This window comes from Gymnoscopelus braueri, assembly GCF_963280865.1.
Source record: "Gymnoscopelus braueri genome assembly, chromosome: 16".
NCBI classification, from domain to species: Eukaryota; Metazoa; Chordata; class Actinopteri; order Myctophiformes; family Myctophidae; genus Gymnoscopelus; species Gymnoscopelus braueri.
In genome coordinates this window covers 4,915,393-4,937,840 of record NC_137616.1, presented here as the reverse complement: position 1 = coordinate 4,937,840, position 22,448 = coordinate 4,915,393, and the positions used below count along the sequence as shown (strand labels likewise).

The 22,448-nt window shown below is 37.6% G+C and overlaps 1 protein-coding gene and 1 long non-coding RNA gene across 4 annotated transcripts; both read left to right on the top strand.

Moving 5' to 3' along the window:
* Positions 1-427: 427 nt before the first annotated feature.
* Positions 428-16,836, top strand: LOC308103412 (uncharacterized protein). Of its 3 annotated transcripts, none has more exons than XM_080453371.1 (11): positions 428-525; positions 3,428-3,746; positions 3,879-4,169; positions 4,833-4,901; positions 12,384-12,704; positions 12,833-13,126; positions 14,196-14,345; positions 15,752-15,880; positions 15,975-16,003; positions 16,449-16,531; positions 16,645-16,836. In XM_080453371.1, exons 2-10 carry the CDS (start codon positions 3,674-3,676, stop codon positions 16,497-16,499), a joined length of 1,407 nt encoding a protein of 468 aa, XP_080309497.1. In that variant the 5' UTR covers positions 428-525; positions 3,428-3,673; the 3' UTR covers positions 16,500-16,531; positions 16,645-16,836. The 3 variants fall into 3 exon arrangements, with proteins under 3 accessions (XP_080309497.1, XP_080309496.1, XP_080309498.1); XM_080453370.1 differs by lacking the exon at positions 428-525 and adding an exon at positions 2,966-3,038; XM_080453372.1 differs by lacking the exons at positions 428-525; positions 3,428-3,746; positions 12,833-13,126 and having other exon boundaries at positions 3,998-4,169; positions 12,384-12,489.
* On the top strand, positions 7,581-8,742 carry LOC308103413. The gene is made up of 3 exons (XR_013934735.1): positions 7,581-7,675; positions 8,124-8,206; positions 8,638-8,742. It is a non-coding gene; the product is annotated as an uncharacterized lncRNA (long non-coding RNA).
* Positions 16,837-22,448: the final 5,612 nt, after the last annotated feature.

The following is a 22,448-nucleotide window of genomic DNA, read 5'->3' as shown; positions in this document are numbered from 1 at the left end:
AATAAGAATAATTATGATAATAATACTATTATCATGATGATAATGATACTAATTAACCCCAACCAAAACCTTACACTCCTCACCATTGGTTGTTGTAATATTGAGAACTTTGGCTAATAGTGTCAGATAATTGTTTGAAATGTTCATATGAATGTTCTTTAAATGTATTAAAAGTGGGATGCAATAATTATCTGGTATCATTTCTTCCTCCGCAAATACCAGACAACAACATTTCCTTTTCCACGGACTTGGAGATGAAGTCACTCTTCCTTGTGACAACGTGATCAAAAGTCACAATTGTCTGAAAGTGGAAGGGCTTTTTCATGGCTACAACGCCGAGACTCTATACGTTCAGTTCATGAAGAGACGATTTTCGATACGCTGAACAAAGCAAGAGCAGAGAGACTGAGAGTTGGAACAAGCTGTTCTTTGGTTATCAAGAATTTCACAGTGGAGGATGTTGGTTACTACTCTTGCCGGCCTCTCCTGACAAAATATGCATATTATGTCTTTCTCTTCAGACCAGTGAGTATATTCTTTAATCCATTAAGACCTGAGGCCGATTCTACAAAATTCCTTCTAAATCAGTAGTTCTCAAAACTTTTTATCGTGGCAAGGACCCCCAAAATGTATATGCATTTGGCCGTGGACCCCCTATCTGTTTTTTTCCCCCAGGGACCCCCAGAAGAGAAGATTTGTGTTAAAAAAATCAAAATGATTGCCAAATCTTTGTGTGATAGGAACTTTTTTTGAATTTTTTACATGAATCAACCTTAGCGTCCCTATTCTGAGAAGAACTCTAGCCAAAAATAGCAGAAATACAAGCTCACAACACCTCGTAGTTGGTACATAGGGGAAAAAGCAGACCAAGTACAGAGTCAAAGGTCAAGTTTACTAAGTATTGAGGGTTTAAGCTGTTAAAGGTCTGAAAATACACATTAACATGAATCCAACATTAACAGTGCTGTCAAACAGGTCTATGAAGCTATCTATGAAATCTATGGAAAAGTTTAATCTGCAACACCATTGTATGCAATATACGGGGGGGGTCCCTGCTTCATCTCTCTCTCTCAGCTAAGGGGTCCTTGGCCTGAAAAACATTGAATGCCGCGGTTTATATGGGCTTATTCAGCTTAAAGGAGGAGTTCACCCAAAAAATTACTTATTTTCTATCAATTGCACACCCTATGAAGCCTTGAATCCATGGATTATTTTTAGTTTTTGTCGCATTCCTAAGCTAATAATTTGATTCCCGTCTCCTACCGGCTAATGTATCCGGTAGGAGACGCAAAGTAGATTATTTGTGTCTCCTACCGGAAATACACACGGTCATCAAATTATTGTCTTAGGAATGCCACAAAAACAAAAATAAATCCATGAAATCAAGGCTTCATTGGGTGAACTCCTCCTTTAAGAGTCTTAGTTTATTTGTTAGACAACGCTTCGACCGTAGCCGGTCTTCATCAGGTCGAAACGTTGCCTACGGTCGAAACGTTAACTAACAAATAAACCAGACTCTTCCACTGGGAGCTCAAACGGTGTGCGGATTTCCCCTCTTTTTCTCATATACGTATTGTTTTCCAGCACCCGACGAATTGTTTTAGGATGTGTGTGCTTACCCCTCGTTCCTTATTCAGCTTAACCCATTAAGACCGGGAACGCATCTGTATGATTTTAATATATATTTTTTGGATATTAAAAAATAGCAGATCTACAAGCTCGTAGCGCGGCACCGAGTGCCGTGCTACGAGCTTGTAGATCTGCTATTTATAAATAATATCTACAAGCTCACAACGCGTACGCATTGTGAGCTTGTAGATATTATTTTCAAACATCCCCAAACGTACGCATCGCGGCTTTTTCACATAGCCGATATGCAGGGGACTAAAGTGGTTGATGTAAGTTTTATACTATAATAATCTGCAAAGTAACTAACTAAAGTTTTCAAATAATTGTAGTGGAGTAATAGTACAATATCTGCCTCTGAGATGTAGTGGAGTAGAAGTAAAAGTACAGAAAATTGGAAGCACTCCAGTAAAGTAAAAATTCCTCAAAAGTGTACTTAAGTAGGCTACAGTACTTAAGTAAATGTACTTGGTTACTTTACACCACTGCTTGATGCTGAATGCCAGTCTTTGGTATGCCTCGACTGGGGATCGAACCACTGAATTTGTGTGCCTGCGTGCGTGCGTGCGTGCGTGCGTGCGTGAGACCGGGTGTATAGTTTCAAAATACAGATTATTGATATTATACTGTTGACTAGACTGATGATAGGTTCTTGGTTTACCTATGATCCTAGATCACTATTTCTATGCATCTGATGTATTACCTCGTGTTTTCCTTGCTTACTGTAAAAAATGCCTCAATTGTAAATTGCAAATTGTCCCCGGACCCAACTTTGAGAACCAATGTTCTAGGAGACCCGGTCAACTAAAAGTTTCTAATCAATTAAAACCTATGCTATATTACGTAAACGCCAGAGGGTTTCAGTGGTTAAAAATGTGGACTTTACATTGCTTCAAAGTACCATAGATAAAACGTTCTCTCTGTAACTACAACAGCTGCCTCATTACCATCCTGTTTCTTCCTTTTAAGGTTGTCTAATGGCTGCCTAAAACCATTAACATACACTGTGGCCGTCTTATGTAATGCCCACTTTCATAACTAAAGACTTTATGTTAATCTTCAATGCAAAACAAGCAGGAATGAGGAACTGTGTGTGTGTGTGTGTGTGTGTGTGTGTGTGTGTGTGTGTGTGTGTGTGTGTGTGTGTGTGTGTGTGTGTGTGTGTGTGTGTCACACACACACGCGCGCGCACACGTGTGAACAGAAGTTAAACTGCATAGATACAGAATAGCGTAAAATAGCTGTAATAACAAGGAGGAGGTCAGTTAATGACAAGAAGTACATCAGTGTGTTTAAGAGGCAGTAGTTCACAGACAGCAGAGATCAACAGAACATTAGAGCGTATAGAAAGTGAAGTATGGCTACATTGAAATGGACTGAATTATTATTGACCATACTGCTCCATCTGCCTGGTGAGAATACATTTAATTTATACATTTAGTGAATTTAAGTAGGCCTACGGTACAATAAATACATAATTAATGCAACATTAATTATGAACCATTTAATGACAACTGCTCTTACAAATTGTTTGATAATTGTATCTGATCTGGGTTGAATTACTTAGAAAATGAAAACAAATTACATGACAGACACAATTCAACTGATCATATCCATATGATGTTGCACACATCTATTATTTATTCAAATGTTTGTTTTATGATTAAAACAATAACAATAGTTTGGCCTGTGTTTGTGTGTCATAGTGCAATATATTGTGGTTGTCTGAAATGTTCATATGAATGTAAATGTATTAGTGAGATGCAATAATGATCAATTATCGTTGTCATTTATCCATCAGCTAATACCAGACAACAGGACGTATTTGTCTACCAAAGAGTTGGAGAAGAAGTCACTCTGCCTTGTGACAACAGTGATTGTGACAAGGTTGAATGGATTTTTAATGGGTACAGTTCTCCTACTACTCTAGCTTTAGTGTATAAAGGGGAGATTGACAATAAAAGATTTAAAGATGTCAAAGCAAGAGCACAGAGACTAAGAGTTGAAAGAAACTGTTCTTTGGTTATAAAGAACTTCACAGCTGAGGATGTTGGTCAGTATGGTTGCCGACGTGAAGGCGAAACTGACTTTGAAAAGCTTTATTATGTCTCTCTTCACCAGTGAGTATCTTCTCTTGCATTTATTAATCTCAATTCCGCAGAATTTGGTTTAGAAATTTTGGTTGAAATCATACATTGTGTCTTCAGCCACCATGTTGAACTAATTAATATTCACTCTGTTTTCTCTCTCAGTATCTCAGTCATCTTCACCAGGGACAGATCTTGGGTCCAGTGACAGTCTGATGGAGTTATCCTGCTCCATAGTGACATATAGTCGGTGTATACGTTGTAGACATTCTCTGCAATGGTTGGATAAGGACAATAAAACATTGAACGAAACCAGAGGAGAACAGAAGTTTCTCCACAACAACACTGTGACCATCCACGTCCCCCAGAAGAGAAACAACGAGGCGTTCAGGTGTCAGGTGACTCATGAAAAAGGCAGAGAGCAGACATCTATTGATTACACTGCCGTGGCCTCAGGTGAGAATTATTACTTTCATATTACTTACATACTGTATCATTAAAATGATATATATTGTATATGAAGCAGGGACCCCCACTACCTATTGGATTCATGTTAAATGTGGTTTTACAGACATTTAACCACTTAAACCCTCAAAACTTAACTTACTTTTGTAAACTTGACCTTTGGTTCGGCACTTGGTCTGCTCTTTTTTTCCCTCTACACCAAACCTCCTCGCCGAAAATAGCCCAAGCTCACAACGCGTCGCAGACGCGCTGTGAGCTTGTAGATCTGCTATTTTATATGTGAAATGTTACTTTCATATGATTAAAATGTACGTCATTAAAATGATACAGTATGTAGGTGTTTAAGATCTTTAATGATTAAAGTATTTAGCATGATGAATGAAAGCTACTGTCATGGACGTATCAATCATGGGTTTTAAAAAAATAAGAAGAAGCTTGCATGATGTGTATTTAACTTGTAATACTTTATGTATTCAGATGCTTTTATAGTTGTCAATTCTCTGATGTGGTACATATGGTATATTTGCATATTGGCAAATATTTTATTAGGATGTTTTGTCTGAGTGTGTCAGTAATATGTCCATTTGGAGTACTGTGTGTCCTGTCATGTATTTTCCTGATCTTGTACTATTTTGTGTTAATTTCAACCTGTAGATAAGACAGCAGCCCCTACTGGTCCCTCTCCTGGTCTTCCCGCTGGTCCCTCTCCTGGTCGTCCTGCTGGTAGGAGATTTGACCTTCACATGATGAAAATGCATATACCACTTAAGCCCTAATTTATACTTCATCGTATGAATAGGTCACCAGGGACAGAGCTCCATCCAAACGGCAACCATCTGCTGTTATCCTGCTCTATGTTGAGTTATGACTGGTCTGGAACTTGTAGCCATTCGGGCGGTTTCAGACTCGGTTCGTTTGAATCAAACCGTTCCCGAGTACGCTTGGCTGGCCAGCATTCACACTGGCCAAGATTCTAACGCACTCGAGACCATTTTCATTGAACAGTAATGGTAAATATGTGCCTCATGGGGGCGCTGTTGACTATGGGGCTTTGGGAGAGCGAATGTCATTCACAGAAGAAAAGTCACTCTAGAGTGAATAATAAAGTTTGACTGTGTTCCTGACGTTGTCTTGAGTTATAATAACAACAGATCAACAATACACATCCAAAGCAGTGCATCCGATCGTCAGTGCAGGAAGGATCAGGCAGAGAGTGACTGGGTGACAGCTGTCAAAACCCGCCGCTGGCTACTGCTTGCAATCCGACTAGTGACATAAATACACTAATATCAGCGTATCCAATCAATAAAATCCAATGGCCATGTGAACATGAATGAATAAAGGTCCAAAGTAAAAAGGTGGATAAAAGTTACGGTGTTAAAATGATAAAAGGAGCCTGTTTGTAGAGGAGCAGCTGGCGTCAGCGTCTGCCTCTATCAGCGTGGTTACACATAGGACAAATCACGCGACCACACATGTGTTTTTTGTTTATTATTTTTCACGGCTCGCGCTACTCAAACACTAGCGGGATTATTATTTCTTGTCAACATTCAAGTAGAACTATGAGAAGGTATAACCCAGCTAAAATAATGTGTCATTATAAAAAATATATAAATGATATATGATTAGCAGTCCACTTCCTTCTCTTGGAACGGATGGATTCACACTGCCGCGTTCCGTTCCCGACTCCGCAGCAATCGGACCCGAGACTACCTCCCAAGGTGGTTTCGGGTACGGTACGATGATGCGTTACGGGGAACGGTTCGCTACGTTCACACTACCACAACATCTGCCATGTGGTCCGGGGTGCGCACCCGGGACCATAGTGTGAAAGCGCCCATACCAGTGAAGAGAAACAGCATCTCTGCCATGACACTCTGACCATTCAGATCCCCCAGAAGAGGAATAACAGTGAGGTGTTCAGGTGTCAGCTGACTGCTGGAAAAGGAAAAGTGATTCAATCTATTAATTTCACCACCGGGCCCTCAGGTAGGAATTACTTGCATATGATGAAAATACAAGTTATTACCCACTTAAACCTTAATCTATACTTTGTTGTACGACAAAAAGCTAAAATAGAAGATCAAAGAGCTCAAAACACATCATATTGCAACGTGTCATGAGCTTGTAGATCGTCTCTTTTAGCAATTTTTTCGCCAATTGTTGCATTTTGCACGATTGTTAATGTTTTTAGGACGTTTTGAGTGATTAGTGAATGTTATTATTACTGTATGTATTGTTGTTCTGAGGGTATACAGTATACATACTATGTAACTTTCCTCTTCTACCCCGGATTTGAACCCTTTTCCTGAGCAAGTGCTGATTAGTTTTTTTTACCATTGAGCTAAATGCCTGCTTGCTCAGGGGATAAATTGAATCTTGACCATAAGGTCAAAATTCATGTCAGATCCTGTGTCTAGGTAAGACATGACCTTTGACATAATCTAAATGTCTCAATATAAGATCAGGGAGACAAAATACAACCACCCCAATTGTATAATTTATATTGTATTGACATACTCTACCATAAAGATTGGACATTACATATATATATATATAATATATATATATATATATATAACAATTACAGTACATAGTGCCGCTTTAATGTTATGTGCCCTTTGTCCTGAACGTTTTTCAGTATAATGTTTGTTTCTTAATGTCATCCATAGATAAGACAGCGCCCCCTGCAGAGTCCCCTGGTCTGACCCACATCCTGTGGACTGTTGGTAGAGCACTGCTGTACCTGTTCATGTTTGTTATGATATTTATCATATCATATATCATATACAGGTGTATGTCAGCTAAAGGTGAGAATGGTCTCTCTCAGGTCTAAGTGAGTTACTGTACATTAAAGTTGTACAATGCAAATTCACAACTAACGATTTTTAGCAACCTCTGCTGGTCACTACCGTCACTGCATACAATTTCCGGAGTCCTCGATTACCCAGAATTCCATTCGTTTTCACCGGAAGCCGGAAGCGTTTCAAAAAGCGATCTTTTAATTGTTTTATACTATCTACGGATCGTTTCTCTTAGCCAGTGGAGCATTAGTTACCATGAGCTGTGCTTTCTTTTTCTGTTCTTTTTCGATCTTCTAATCCTACATTCTCTTAAAATCAGCGTGAGGTTCCTTTTTGTTATCAGCGCGATAGTTCCTGGCCAAACAGGAAACCGTTGCGGTAGTTCCTGGCCAAACAGGAAACCAGTGCATTTCCACCTCCGTTTTCCGGCCAGATGACGTCATTTCCCCGGGAAAGTCCCCCCAGTCCACGTTCAATATAAAATATATAAATAAAAGGCTTCCGGGGGTGAAATTCATGGAGTGGGTGTTGTGAAACTTTTGCCACTCACAAAAGATATACAATTTAACTTTAGTTTTGTTGAAAACGTTACCTAGTATGCCTTTAAAAACAATAATAATTATAAATGATTCTAAATTCAACTCTGATGTTTTTTTTTCTCCAGGAGACCAAACACCAAATGATGGCAATATGGTGAGTAATACAATTGGAAAAATATACTAAATATACTGTGAAATGCTGCATTAAAAATCATTTGATATTTATAACTGACCATCATGTCAAGTTATTGTAGGTATTGTGTAACAGAGAGCTGTAACTGTGCTGTTAGTCTGACCACAGCCACTCGTATCAACACCACAGTGACGAGAACTTATATAAACATATTTGATATCAATATATATGACAATACACACACTTTGAGAACCTTCACTACAACTCAACTCATTATTTTTGTTTGTTTAATTTGGCAGATGGAGACACAAACTCCATCTTTCACTGACTCAACATTTGATTGCCCTGTTCAAACATAATGAGAATAAACAGTCTGAATAGAATAGAATAAAATGGAGAGCAGTAGAAGTGTTCAAATCCATGTGCCTGTGACCAACCTCATGTTAACTACGTTGTTATCACTGTGTAGGATGATTCTGATGGTGGACCCACTTATGTCAATCAAACCACCACAGTCTGACTACCAAGTACAATACTACTGGGACAACACTGGTAAAAGGGTACTTTTTTAAAAGTTGTATTTCTATATGGAGTTATTATGGCACATTATATTGTTGGTCTGCATTCTCTGTGTTGTTTATTTTGTCTGCATAATCGTGTTGTGTTGTGTTATAGTGTTTACATTGTTTTGGTTAGTCTCCTACATTTCATTGTGTTTAGGTGTGGAAAGTAACTAAATACTTTTACTTAAGTACTGTACCTAAGTACAATTTTGAGGTATTTGTACTTTACTTGAGTATTTCCACTACGAGTATTTCCACTACATCTCAGAGATATTATGAAACATACATTAACCACTTTAGCCCTATTTTATACATAGGATATTTGAAAATAATTGTAACAGAGTATTTCTATTGCAGTATTGGTACTTTTACTTAAGTAAAGAATTTGAGTACTTTTTCCACACTGATTGTCTTTCACAGGTTCAGAATCAGTATGACTGTGATGGTACAGTGACTCATGTCACCATGAAGACCATTTCTGTTTCTGCTCGTCATTGATTCAACGACCTCTTCAACATTGTCAACAAACCACAGAAATAAGTGACCATACCTGCTCTGTCAGGTGTTTTCAAATAGATAAAATAAACATTTAGTTATCATGCCAATGCCGTATTCAGTAGCATTCTAATGCAGCTTACGTACTGTATTTTGCTCACACAAAGTTATTTCGTAAAGGCTATAAATGAGTTTTACAAACAATAGATTTGACTTGAACATATCACTCTCAGTTCTAAGAGCTATGCTTGGTGATTGATCTATTTTCATGTTTCATGCATTTAAGAAATGTTCTACCATTAATGTTAATATTAGACATGTTACTGTGTCATAACTTAAGTTGCTTTGAATGTTTTGTGAAACTTTTTAAAACTCTCTATTTTCTTTCTCACACACTTGATTATAGTTGCATTCGTTTTCCTGGAAGAGAATATGGAATTTGCTTTGTTGTGACATTTAATAAAATGCTCTCATTCTACTTTTGGATGGTCATATTTTGCAGTAAAATAACTCTTCTATTCTATTCTATTTTGGTCTATTCCAATCTTAAGGGACAAATACATCAGGATAAAACCAGTGTGACCAAAAGGTTTTGTCAAAGGTTCTATTCCCTCCATTCCAGAATGTTTCTCCATCAAGGGTCATGTGGTTTCTGTGGACATTGTGTCCTTCCTTGTGCAAGGCATCAACCTCATTTGACTTTTGCTCATTGGAATTATGTAAATTTTGAGCAATCAATACCACATGCACACCAGTCTACTATTATTACTTAATGACACTTCCTCATTTAACATACGTAGCTACTGATGGGAAATTGCTAATTGTGTTTAGATGTCATCATGCTACTTCCTGGTCCTCTTCCGCAAAATAAAACTTTTTACTTCACAGATTCTACTTCTAAACTTTGAACAGTCTTGTGCAGTTTGTATGCAATATAGGTGATGCTTTTATCTAAAGTTCCTACTGTAGAAAAAAGGTTCATCCAAAAAACCTGTTAAAACTAAAATGCATCATCACCATCATCACAGAAAAACGTCCATACTGTAGATCAGTGGTTCTCAACAAGTGGTCCAGGGACCACTAGTGGTCCTTGAGGGGGTTACAGGTGGTCCCCTGCTAAATGATGGAGAGCTGGTAACCAAATGGACCCTTATAGATCATTTTACGCTCTCAAGAGTTAAATTGTTGCTAATCTGCATTACTTAATTAAAGAATTGTTATTTTAATCAATGTTTGCCTGTTATCTCTCCTATTGGTACCAACATTCAGCATAAAATTGTGGACAAAATCTTATCCAACAACAACAAAATATACTAAATCTCGGGTCTGAGATTCTAAATCTCATCAAATGGTGGGCCTTGGCTCAAATGCCGAATAAATAATGGACCTTGATATGAAAAGGATAAGACAGAGAGAGAGAGAGAGAGAGAGAGAGAGAGAGAGAGAGAGAGAGAGAGAGAGAGAGAGAGACACGAATACACAAACAATCCAGCAGGTGAAGACAGATGTCATAATACTAAACATATCTTGCTTCATTTAGTCTCTCCAACATCATTTAGCAAACACACTTATCCAGAGAGACAAATACGAGATCAGAGTAGCAGAGCCAGCATGAAACCATATAGTCAACAAGCAACAAGGTAAATAGTCACATAAATGCAGTGCAGTGAGAACAATGTAGTAGCCTACCCAGTGGTGTAAAGTAATCGAAATGGTCGGCACTTTTACTTCTGCGCCACTGCATCTCAGAGGCAAATATTGTACTTTTCACTCCACTATTTGACAACGTTAGTTACTACTTACTTTATAGATTTGGATTATTTTGACAAAACATGCATTAACCACTTCAGCCCTATGCATACTTAGGCTATTTGAAAATAGCCGTTCTACAAGCTCACAACGCGTCACTTTTACACAAGTACATTTTGAATACCGGACTTTTATTTGTATCAGAATCAGAATCAGAATCAGAATCAGTTTTATTGTCACATCACAGGTTTACAAGGTAAAGAAGTGGGTGAGAGAGTAACAGAGTATTTCTACATTGTGGTACTTTTACTTAATACAAAATGTGAGTACTTCCACCACTGGTAGTATAGGCCTACCTCAAAAAGCTAAGACACTATATTTGAACAATTAACCTCTGCATCTCTCTAAAACAACAAGCTCCACCTGGCGGCAGCTCCTCCAACAATGCACAAGCTTGAAGCCGAGGTGATCGACGGACCAGGAAACGTCAAGGGAGACATGATGAAGCCAGTACCACACCTACACCCCCAGTCAGTGCCTTTACCTGCTCTGCTTGTGGCAGACAGTGTGGATCAGTGTTGATTTCGTCGACTAAAACTATGACGAAAAATGTTCGTCGACTACCTTTTTTCACTGACGAAAACAAAATAAAAACTAAAAAACTAAGCAATGTATTTTGACAATTTCGTCAACACATAAAAACTAGATTCAAATGTTAGTGAGGGACGAGTGGAAAAGAGATCCAGTAGAACTAAAAGACGCATGGGTGTTGCGCTCTGAAAATAGCAGATGTACAAGCTCACAACGCGTCGCGCTGCGATGCGTTGTGAGCTTGTCGATCTGCTATTTTCAGCATGAAACCAAGTGTAAAATCAGCCATTACGACGCATCAAGGCACCGCCAAAATACATTTTAGTCGACTAAATCAACTGTAGATTTAGTCGACTAAAATCTTATGATATTTAGTCAACTAAAACTAGACAAAAACTAAAACATTTCAGATGACTAAAATATGACTGAAATATTACTGAAACTAAATGGAATTTAGAATGGAATGTCGTCATCGGACACGATGGACAACCGTAAGCAAGTAAGGTGGTTGACTGTCATCACAATCTGTTTCTGATTATGAGGAACTACAGTAACAACTCGATCTCTTGTTGATGAAACACCATGATGGTGTTTTTTTAATTATAGCTGGTTGGCTCTTTGAGGTTGTCACATCCTTTCTTAGAATTTAGAAATTGTGGCGTGTGTGTGTGTGTGTGTGTGTGTGTGTGTGTGTGTGTGTGTGTGTGTGTGTGTGTGTGTGTGTGTGTGTGTGTGTGTGTGTGTGTGTGTGTGTGTGTGTGTGTGTGTGCAAGAGGCAGTAGTTCAGAGACAGTAGAGATCAACAGAACAATAGAGAGTATAGAAAAGTGAAGTATGGCTGAATTCAAATGGACTGAATTCATATTATTATTGACAATACTGCTTCATCTGCCTGGTGAGGATACATTTAATTTATACATTAAGTCAATTTAAGTAGGCCTACAGTACAATAAATACATAATTAATGCAACATTAATTATGCACCTTTTTATGACAACTGCTCTTACAAATTGTTTGATAACATACAATTTCATCTGATCTGGGTTGAATTACTTAATTCAACTGATCATATCCATATGATTTTGCACACATCTATTATTTAATCACGTTTATGCTTTATGTTTAAAACAATAACAATATTTTGGCCTGTGTTTGTGTCTCTGACACTTAACCCTTACACTCCTCAATGTTGGTTGTTGTAATATTGGGAAACGTGGTGTACAAACCTTCAATAACAAGAACTTTGGCCAATAGTGCAATATACTGTAATTGTCACTAATGTATTAGTGAGATGCAATAATGATCAATTATCATTGTCATTTATCCATCAGCAAATACCAGACAACAGGACGTATTTGTCTACCAAAGAGTTGGAGAAGAAGTCACTCTGCCTTGTGACACAAGTCATTGTGATGAGGATGAATGGCTTTTTCATGGGTACAGTTCTCCTGCTATTCTAGGTTTAGTTCATAAAGGGAAGATTAACAATCATGATTTGAGAAATGACAAAGCAAGAGAACAGAGACTAAGAGTTGAAAGAAACTGTTCTTTGGTTATAAAGAACTTCACATTTGAGGATGTTGGTCGGTACGTTTGCCGGTTTGTCGACGCAAATGAAATTAAAAGTAGTTATTCTGTCTTTCTCTTCAACAGTGAGTATCTTCTTTAACATTTTATTAATCTCAATCCACTGAATATTTAGACTGAGTTCTAGTTGAAATCATACATTTTGTCTTCAGCCAACATGTTGAACTAATATTCACCATGTTTTCTCTCTCAGTATCTCAAACACCGTCACCAGCGACAGATCTTGATCCCAGCAGCAGCCAGCTGCTGTTATCCTGCTCTATGTTGAGATATGACCAGACTGGAAAGTGTAGACATTCTCTAAGATGGATAGATAAGGATGATAAAATATTGAACAAAACCAGTGAAGAGAAACAGTATGACTGCAATGACACTCTGACCATTAAGATCCCCCAGAACAGGCGTAACAGTGAGGTGTTCAAGTGTCAGCTGACTGGTGAAAATGGACAAGTCATTAAATCTATTCATATCACCGCCGGGCCATCAGGTAGGAATTACTTGCATATGATGAAAATACAAGTTATTAACCTCTTGATTGCCTAGATCGAGTTAACTCGTTTTTAGAATCCATCGCTTGATTGCCTAGAACTCGTTTTTTTTTTTTTTAATATATTTTTTTTTTATTTGACCCAAAGACCAAGGAGATATGATTTGTCGAAGATCTAGACTCCCATCCACTTCCTTGTTAACTTAAAACTTTAAAATGTTGTATCTCAGCTCCTGAGTACTTTTTTTTTTCAATGTAAAAACCCTGGCATGAAAATGCAAAAAATCTGAAATCATTCTGGCAATCAATGTGTTAAACCCTAATCTTTGTCATACGACAAAAAGCCAAAATAGCAAATTAAATAGCTCACAACACATCATATTGCAACCTGTCATGAGCTTGTAGATCGCCTCGTTTCACAATTTAAGAAAAAAAGTTGTCCGCAAATGATAGTGTAATCCCCTGGCCAATTGTTGCATTTTGCACGTTTGTTAATTTTTTTAGAGTATAGAAAGTGAAGTATGGCTGAATTCAAATGGACTGAATTATTATTATTAGTGCCTAGTGAGAATATATTTAATGTATACATTTAGTCAATTTAAGTAGGCCTACATTACAATAAATACATAATTAATGCAACATAATTATGCACCTTTTTGCACCAATGTTTAATAGCATATGTGAAACTTTCATATGAAATGTACATCATTAAAATGATACAGTTTGTAGGTGGTTAAGATCTTTAATGATTAAAGTATTTAACATGATGAATGAAAGCTACTGACAGGGACGTATCAATCATGGGTGTTATGGTATATGAAGTTTTGATATGCCAAAACAGCCATATATAAATAGAAAGCAGCAGTTGCAGCAGTACTTTATGTATTCAGATGCTTTTATAGTTGTCAATTCTCTGATGTGGTACATATGGTATATTTGCATATTGGCACATATTTTATTAGGATGTTTTGTCTGAGTGTGTCAGTAATATGTCCATTTGGAGTACTGTATGTACTGTCCTGTATTTTCCTGATCTTGTACTATTTTGTGTCTTCATTTCAACGTGTAGATAAGACAGCAGCCCCTACTGGTCCCTCTCCTGGTCGTCCCACTGGTCCCTCTCCTGGTCCCCCTGGTCCCCCTCCTGGTCCCCCTCCTGGTCCTCATCCTGGTCCCCCTCCTGGTCCCCCTCCTGGTTCCACTTCTGGTCCCCGTCCTGGTAGGAGATTTGACCTTCACATGATGAAAATGGATACCACTTAAGCCCTAATTTATACTTCATCGTATGAATAGCAAAAATAGCTAATGTACAAGCTCACAATGTGTCGTATGGGATGTGTTGTGTCTGCTATTTTAGAGAGAAAGATTTAATTATTACTTTTAATGTATGTATTGTTTTATCCTCCCTATAGGGATGCCAGGGTTAACGTGATTGTTAATATTGTCTGTGGGTGTTTATAATCTTTATTGAATCACATAAAGAAACATGCCTCTGCTTTTGATATCCCCCCACTGGTCATTACATTTTATGACAGGTGGGGATATGTTTTATCTCTGCTTCTGGTCAAACTGAATTAAATATATGCATTTATTTCTGGAAAGTGTAGACTGTCTGATGTTTCAATGTGTCACTTGTGAAAATATCACAATTGACTATTTAAATAAATATTTATTTGCTATTTTAATAGCAAAAAATTGTAGATCTACAAGCCCACAAAGAGTTGCGATGCAACACGCTGTGAGCTTGGAGATCATCACGCATATAACAAAGTATATAGGGTTTACGTGGTTAAACAATGCATTGTTTTTTTGTATTATTTTTTTTATTGATCCCTGTGCGGTAATAAATCCTCCACAGAAACATTGATAAACAAGACTACTAAGAAAACAAAAAAAATCAGAATGAATTAATGAATAAACTGTTATAAAAACTAAAAGCAAAAAACTAAATTCTTCACAAAAGTGCTTTTCTACTTTTCATTGTGGGTGATTTCTGTCAGGCGGCAGGCCAATCGTGAAAGTGTTTTAAATGTTTTTAAGAAGTTTTATTTGAGTTATTTGTGAATGTTATAGACCACCGAAGTCCTGACGTCATTCGTTCATCCCCAGGTTTGCGGAAGTAATTTCTCTATGGAGAATAACATTGGGTCATCTTAGAATCGTCTCATATAAGAATTGTGGTCCAAAAATAAACACACTGTCCCGGCGTTATTGTCAGGGAGGAGGTTCTGTATCGTTTATGATAGTCAGTCACTTATATTTGATACAGTCTGTTTCTGGCGAAAATGTAACTAATTCCGCGGAAGTAACATTAGCGTTTTCTCACCGTCAGTTGATGCTTCATATCCATAAGAGTCAAACCGCCGGGGTCATTTGTTTATTTTTGGAACACAGTTCTTATTTGACGCGATATTAAATACGTCTATGGGATTCAGAACGGGGGTGGAAAACTGCGAACCAGGTAGACAAACAAAGGATGTGTAAATGACGTCAGACTTCGGCGGTCTATTAGTTATTACTGTACAGTATGTATTGGTGTGTGTTGTATTCAAGGTGTACATATACATGTTCCATGTGTTTGTCCCGAACGTGTAATGTTATTTTCTTTCTTAATGTCATCCATAGATAAGACAACACCCTCTGCAGAGCCCGCTGGTCTGACCCACATTGTTGGTAGAGCACTGCTGTACCTGTTCATGTTTGTTATGATATTTATCATATCATATATCATATACAGGTGTAGATCAGCTAAAGGTGAGAATGGTCTCTCTCAGGTCTAAGTGAGTTATGTTAGAAACATAATTATAAATTATTCTAACTTCAACTCTGATGTATTTTTTCCCCCCAGGGGGCCAAACACCAAATGATGGCAATATGGTGAGTAATAAAATGTGAAGAATATGCAAAATATACTGTGAAATGCTGCAGTAAAAATCTTTTGGTATTTATAACTGACCATTATGTCAAGTTATTGTAGGTATTGTGTAACAGAGAGCTGTAACTGTGCTGTTAGTCTGACCACAGCCACTTGTATCAACACCACAGTGACGAGAACTTATATGAACATATTTGATATCAATATATATGACAATACACACACTTTGAGAACCTTCACTACAACTCAACTCATTATTTGTGTTCGTTTAATTTGGCAGATGGAGACACGAACTCAATCTTTCAGCTGACTCAACGTTTGATTGCCCTGTTCAAACATAATGAGAATAAACAGTTTCTAATAGAATAGAATGAAATGGAGAGCAGTAGTTCAAGTCCATGTGCCTGTGACCAACCTCATGTTAACTATGTTGTTATCACTGTGTAGGACTATTCTGATGATGGACCCACTTATGTCAATCAAACCACCACCGTCTAACCACCAAGAGCAATACTACTGGGACAACACAGGTAAAAATTGAGTTATATCACATTGTATTTTATTGCACAGCATTTTACTGTCATGTGTTGAGTTGTAATGTTTGCATTGTTTTGATTACATTTCATTGTGTGTTGTCTCATAGGTTCAGTATGGTGTACCATGATGTTGCAGTGACTTATGTCACCATAAAGACTTCTGCTTCTTCGGTCAGGATTCCAACACAGGCCACTGGTGTTAATTTAGGGGGAATACCACTAATTTTCAACATTGAACCATGTCATAATACCTTAGAGCTGTTGTGTGGAAATAAATAAATAAAGTCCCCCCCCCCTTCTATGTTGTCTAGAACTGGAGAATTGATTGTCGGGGTCATATGATCAGTGACACACGGAAGGTGTACTCTTTGGCTCCGCCCTCTAGGCTGCCTCATTCACTAGAATGGGGAATCTCACTTCCAGCTGAAACAGTGCGACTTGTAGTAGTTTATAATGGCATATGGTTATATATCACATTTCACAAGACATTGTACTAGATAATAGAAATCAATTGTCTGAAAATGCTTTAACAGTCTTAACTTTATATATCGGATGACAAATCTCTGTTTGGAAAATGTTTACTGCAATATTGTAATGATAATAATCTTATATTGACAAGTAAATCACTATTACCTGAGAAAAGCTATACATATATTAGTGAAGCATGGCATACAGTGTCATGGCTCGACCACTGTATATGCACAGCTGATGCACATGCTTCTGTTGATAACAAAACTATCTGCTATGATCTGGCCACCACAGATCATATCCCGATTATAATGACCCTAAATGTTGAAAATATCCCAGCTATAGCTGTGGATAACAGTAAAACATACACAGGGAGGCTGGATTGGACTAAGCTAAGTGAGAAGGATATTAATCACTATACCTCACTCACAGACAAATCATTAGACTCTGTTAGACTTCCTAGAGAAGCCATGCAGTGCAGTGACATCAACTGTAAAAATGTGCATCATTGTAGAGATTTATGTTCTACTTATGATGTTATCATTAGCATTTTAAATGCCTCAAGTAAGGGTCTTTACAAGGATAAGAAAAAGGAGTTCAGTATAAAACCGGGTTGGAATGAATATGTGACTGAGCTACACACTGCTGCTAGAGATGCTTTTAAAGTATGGTCAGAATCAGGTAGGCCAAGACAGGGGTCTGTGTTTGAACAGAAACAGGCCACTAACGCCAAATACAAGTATGCTGTCCGATTCATCAAAAAAAATGAGGACACAATGAGGGCTGACTCACTTGCCAAAAAGCTGCGCAACAACAGCTGTTTTGATTTCTGGCAAGAGGTCAAAACCTTAAACAGTAGTAAAACTCCCTTACCGTCATCCATTGAAGGTGTGTGTGGGTCTGGCAACATTGCAGAACTGTGGCGGCAACACTATTATGAGCTGTTCAACTGTGTTAAGAGTGACTCTTTTCTGGTGGAGAAGGTTGACCCCACTGAAAATGTGACAGTTAGAGCTGAGGAAGTCTATAACACTATAATGAAGCTAGAAAATAACAAAGCTTGTGGCCCGGATCACATCTCAGCTGAACACTTAAAATATGCCAGTCTGAAGCTTGCTCCTATGCTTGCTCTATGTATTACTGGTTTCCTTAACCATGGTATCTTACCAGATTCCATGTTAGCTGTACTACTTGTGCCAGTTATTAAGGACAAAGCTGGGAAAATAAATAGCATTGATAATTACAGACCCATTGCTTTAGCTAGTATACTCTCCAAAGTATTGGAGAAAATCCTGTTGGACAGACTGGATAGGTATATTACCACAGCTGACAACCAGTTTGGATTTAAAAGGAAACATGGCACTGATATGTGTATTTTTGCTTTAAAGGACATTATTGCAAAATATAGAAGCCAGAATTCCACCATGTTTCTGTGTTTTATTGATGCTTCTAGGGCATTTGACCGGTTGAATCATTTCAAGTTATTTGACAAAATGTGCCAAAGAGGGGTACCCAAGTACATTATAAGGATACTAGCCTTTTGGTATGCACATCAGACTATGCAGGTGAAGTGGGGAAATACTGTGTCCGAACATTTCTATGTTGGTAATGGTGTTAAGCAAGGGGGGATTTTATCTCCTCTATTATTTAATTTATACATGGATGGTCTGTCTAGGAAACTGAACCAGTGTAAAACTGGATGTGTCATAGGTGACTCTGTAGTCAACCACCTTATGTATGCAGATGATTTAATTATCTTTTCCCCGTACAGTGCAGGCTTACAACAGCTTCTCAGGGTTTGCTCCCAGTATGGCATTGATTTTAATATTAAGTATAATGCCAAGAAGAGTAGCATCATGATTGTGCGAAGTAAAGATGATAAAAAGGCAGTATTTCCTCATTTTATTCTCAGTAGCAACATACTACTTGTGTGCAGTGAGATTAAGTACCTAGGACACTGTATATCCGATGATCTCTCTGATGACAAAGACATCCATAGACAAAGATGCAAATTGTATGCCCAGGCAAACATACTAATGCGGAAATTTCACAAATGCTCTGTACATGTCAAGGTATCACTCTTTAAAGCATTCTGTACACCATTGTATACGGCTCACTTATGGAGTAACTACAAAGCTAGCAGCATGCGAAAACTAAAAGTAGCATATAATGATGCTCTACGGTTGCTGGTGAAAAAGTCTGACAATCATGTTATTAAGATTTTAATTAACCCTGTCAAAAGTTCTACTCGGTTCTCTTCCACGATATGGAGACATTGGCGTAACAGCCTCTACTGACTTTGAAAAGCTGTAGTTGGACTGTTTTTATGTGTTTTTTTATTTCTTTTTATTATTTTATTGCTTTTACTGTGTGATTGTCATGTTTTGCTGTATGGACCCTGAGTCTGAAATAAAGATTGAATTGAATTCAAGTCGCACTGTTTCAGCTGGAAGTGAAATTCACCCTTCTAGTGAATGAGGCAGCCTAGAGGGCGGGCCAAAGACCTACACCTTCCGTATGTCACTGAACACATGACCCTAACAATCAATTCTCATATTTCCACACAACAGCTCTAAGGTATATTATGACATGGTTCAATGTTGAAAATTTAGAGTTAGAGATAAAATAATATATATATTTAAAGTAAGATTGTTTGTATGTGCAAAACTCTTGTGTAAAATCCTTTTACACTCGTTGCTCTCCGGCAGAAACCAGCTAACTCCATTTTGACGCTTTTGCATTTTTTTCCCATAAATCAGGACCATTGAACACCCTTTACGTCTTTGTGTTGGTAAAACAAGATATTTAACCAATGAAAAGCATTAAAATGTGCTTCTGACAAAACCAGCTAACTCCATTGGATCCTCAAACTTTCTGCAAAACCAGCTAACTCCACCAAAGGTGGGTGGAGTTAGCTGGTTTTGCTGACTCCAGTCTCCACCCCCTTTTGACCTCCAACCTCATTGTGAGCTTGGAGGTCCATTCAGCTGTTCTTATCAATGATGAACAAAACCTCCTAACTCCACTTTTTGTTTTGTTTTTGTCATTTCCTGAAAAATGAACATTTTGGAGTTAGCTGGTTTCTGCCGGACAGCAGAGATATAATTTAAATATTATTGTGGTTACAACTTACTAACTTAATACAACAAATACAATATACTCTCGGTTTACTTTTTTATGTCTAACCCCACTAGCTGATCTACCAAAGCATTTGCATTTGCATGTGTGTGTGATAAGTAAACTCCACCATCCTGGATCAACGACTCATCCTCTTAGTAACCATATAGTCATGTGAGGTTGTTTGGTGTGATATTTTGTACCCATAGGTTTTATCAGTGTAAATACATGTTTTTGTCCACCTTTGTGCTTGTAAACCAACTAAGTGTTAATGACATGCAGCTGATGACCCATCAATCATAAATGACGTCTCTGACATGTTTGCTCCCGTTTAGTGGGTGTGTCAGGAGTGTAACCCCTGATGACATCACAGTATTACATGGCATAAATTATTGTAAATATGTCTTGTGTTGTAATAGAATAGGACAGTGAATGTATTTTCATAATACTTCAACGCGCTCCTTACTTACAAAGCCATGTTTCTGAAACAAATATTTCAGTAATAGTATTCTATTATCGCACATCCTATACATTTCTTTCATAAAGGCTAAATGAGTACAATAGATTGACTTGAACCTACAGTATCACTGTCAGGTATTCATATTATGGTGATTGTTTTATTTAAGTAATTTTCTCCCATTAATGTTAATAATTTTAATAATTGATGAAATATAATAATAGAAACAATCCTGCCATACTGTATAAAGGGTGCAACACTTTGGAATATTCTGGAATTATATTCTTTGTTATTACATTTAATAGTGCTCTTTCTATTTTTGGATGTCATGGGTCATATTTTACTGTAAACAACTGTTCTATTTTATTCTATTCTAGTCTCAAGAGACAAACAATCAAGGATAAATGCAGTTTGACCAAAAGGTTTTGTCAAAGGTTCTATTCCCTCATCCTCCAGGATGTGTCTTCATCGAGCAAGGCATCATTGTACAGTAGATGAGAGCTTCAGCTAAATGCTTCAAGTCCCATTGTTGTTTAATACAAATGTTGCACAGAAAACGATTCTTTTATTTATGTATTTATATTTAATTTAGTATAGTATAGTATTTCACATACACACTTCCCAGTATTAGTCAAGTCTAATTGTCGATCCAAAGTAGAGGTTTGTGAAGGTGTCGTGCGTTTCTAGTTCAAATCTGCTGCTGAGCCAATCAAACAAAACTAGCTGTTTTCTGAATTGGAAATGGAAACATGCCACCTTCTGAAAACTAGTTATGCACAGAGCCTGACTCCTCCTCATAGCTGTAAGCCTAGCTGTGTTACCTAGCTGTAAGCTGATTGTATGACGTTCTGTATAGTAGTGTGTATATCTGTCTGTCTCTTATATGTCATCATGATTTGTGTGCATGGGGATCTCATTTTAAACAAGCTTAGTGCTTTAAGAGTCTTCCAGTTTAGTAGACCTTGTATTGTGAATTTGTACTTCCATGTACTGTTGCTGCTTGAGTGATTACACTCTTTAACGCTAGTTTAGATTCATGTCTTCTTGCTTAAAAAAAGGAGACACTTTTCAAACTCCCTGAGAAAGCTATCAGCAAAAGCTGTTTGTTTTTTTTAGGGATTTTAGGTTCAGATTGAACTTTTATCTCAGACGCATTCTATTTTATTTTATTTTATACTGTCTGAGATCAAATGTCAAGAAATGCAAATGTCCAGCCGGTGATGTCAGTCATTTGACTTACCGTATCTACTGTATGACGTATGACTTTGGGCGAGGTTTCAGCCCAATCAGAACCTCGTTGACTAATATTATGAAATTAAAGTTTAATATTTAAAAGAAAATTAAAACGTGGAAAAAATTATTAGTGGAAGTACTTCTGTGGCCTACTGGCAGCGCTCACATGAAACCTGCGCCGATCGGTCAATTGGTTTGTGAGATCTGGACACACAGATGTACAGACCACAATGTCAGACACACAGACACACACACCTCTTCTAGACAGCTAGACTCCTGGCTGTAGAGGCCATAATAATAGAAATGACTGTCATGTCAAACAACTACAGTCAGGCAAGGTTACTTGAGGTGACAATGTGGCTGGATATGCAGCAATGAGGAACTAACAACTGTCTGGGTGGTTGATGAAACATCATGATGGTGTTTTTTTATTAAATTTTTTTCATAGCTGGTTAGCTCTTTGAGGCTGTCGTTTAGGTGTTGTCACATCCTTTCTTAGAATTTGGAAATTGTCAGTGGTGGTAAAAGTACTCAAATTTTTTACTTAAGTAAAAGTATCAATACTGCAACGTAGATATATTCTGTTACAAGTAGGAAGTCCCATATTCAAAATGTACTTGAGTAAAAGTACAAAAG

Excerpts from the sequence above, each read along its gene's own strand:
- LOC308103412 (XM_080453371.1), top strand. The coding sequence starts at position 3,674 with ATGTTGGTCAGTATGGTTGCCGACGTGAAGGCGAAACTGACTTTGAAA. Across the intron at positions 4,902-12,383 it reads CTCTCCTGGTCGTCCTGCTG|CAAATACCAGACAACAGGAC; the intron begins GTAGGAGATTTG and ends TTTATCCATCAG. Across the intron at positions 14,346-15,751 it reads CACTTCTGGTCCCCGTCCTG|ATAAGACAACACCCTCTGCA; the intron begins GTAGGAGATTTG and ends TGTCATCCATAG.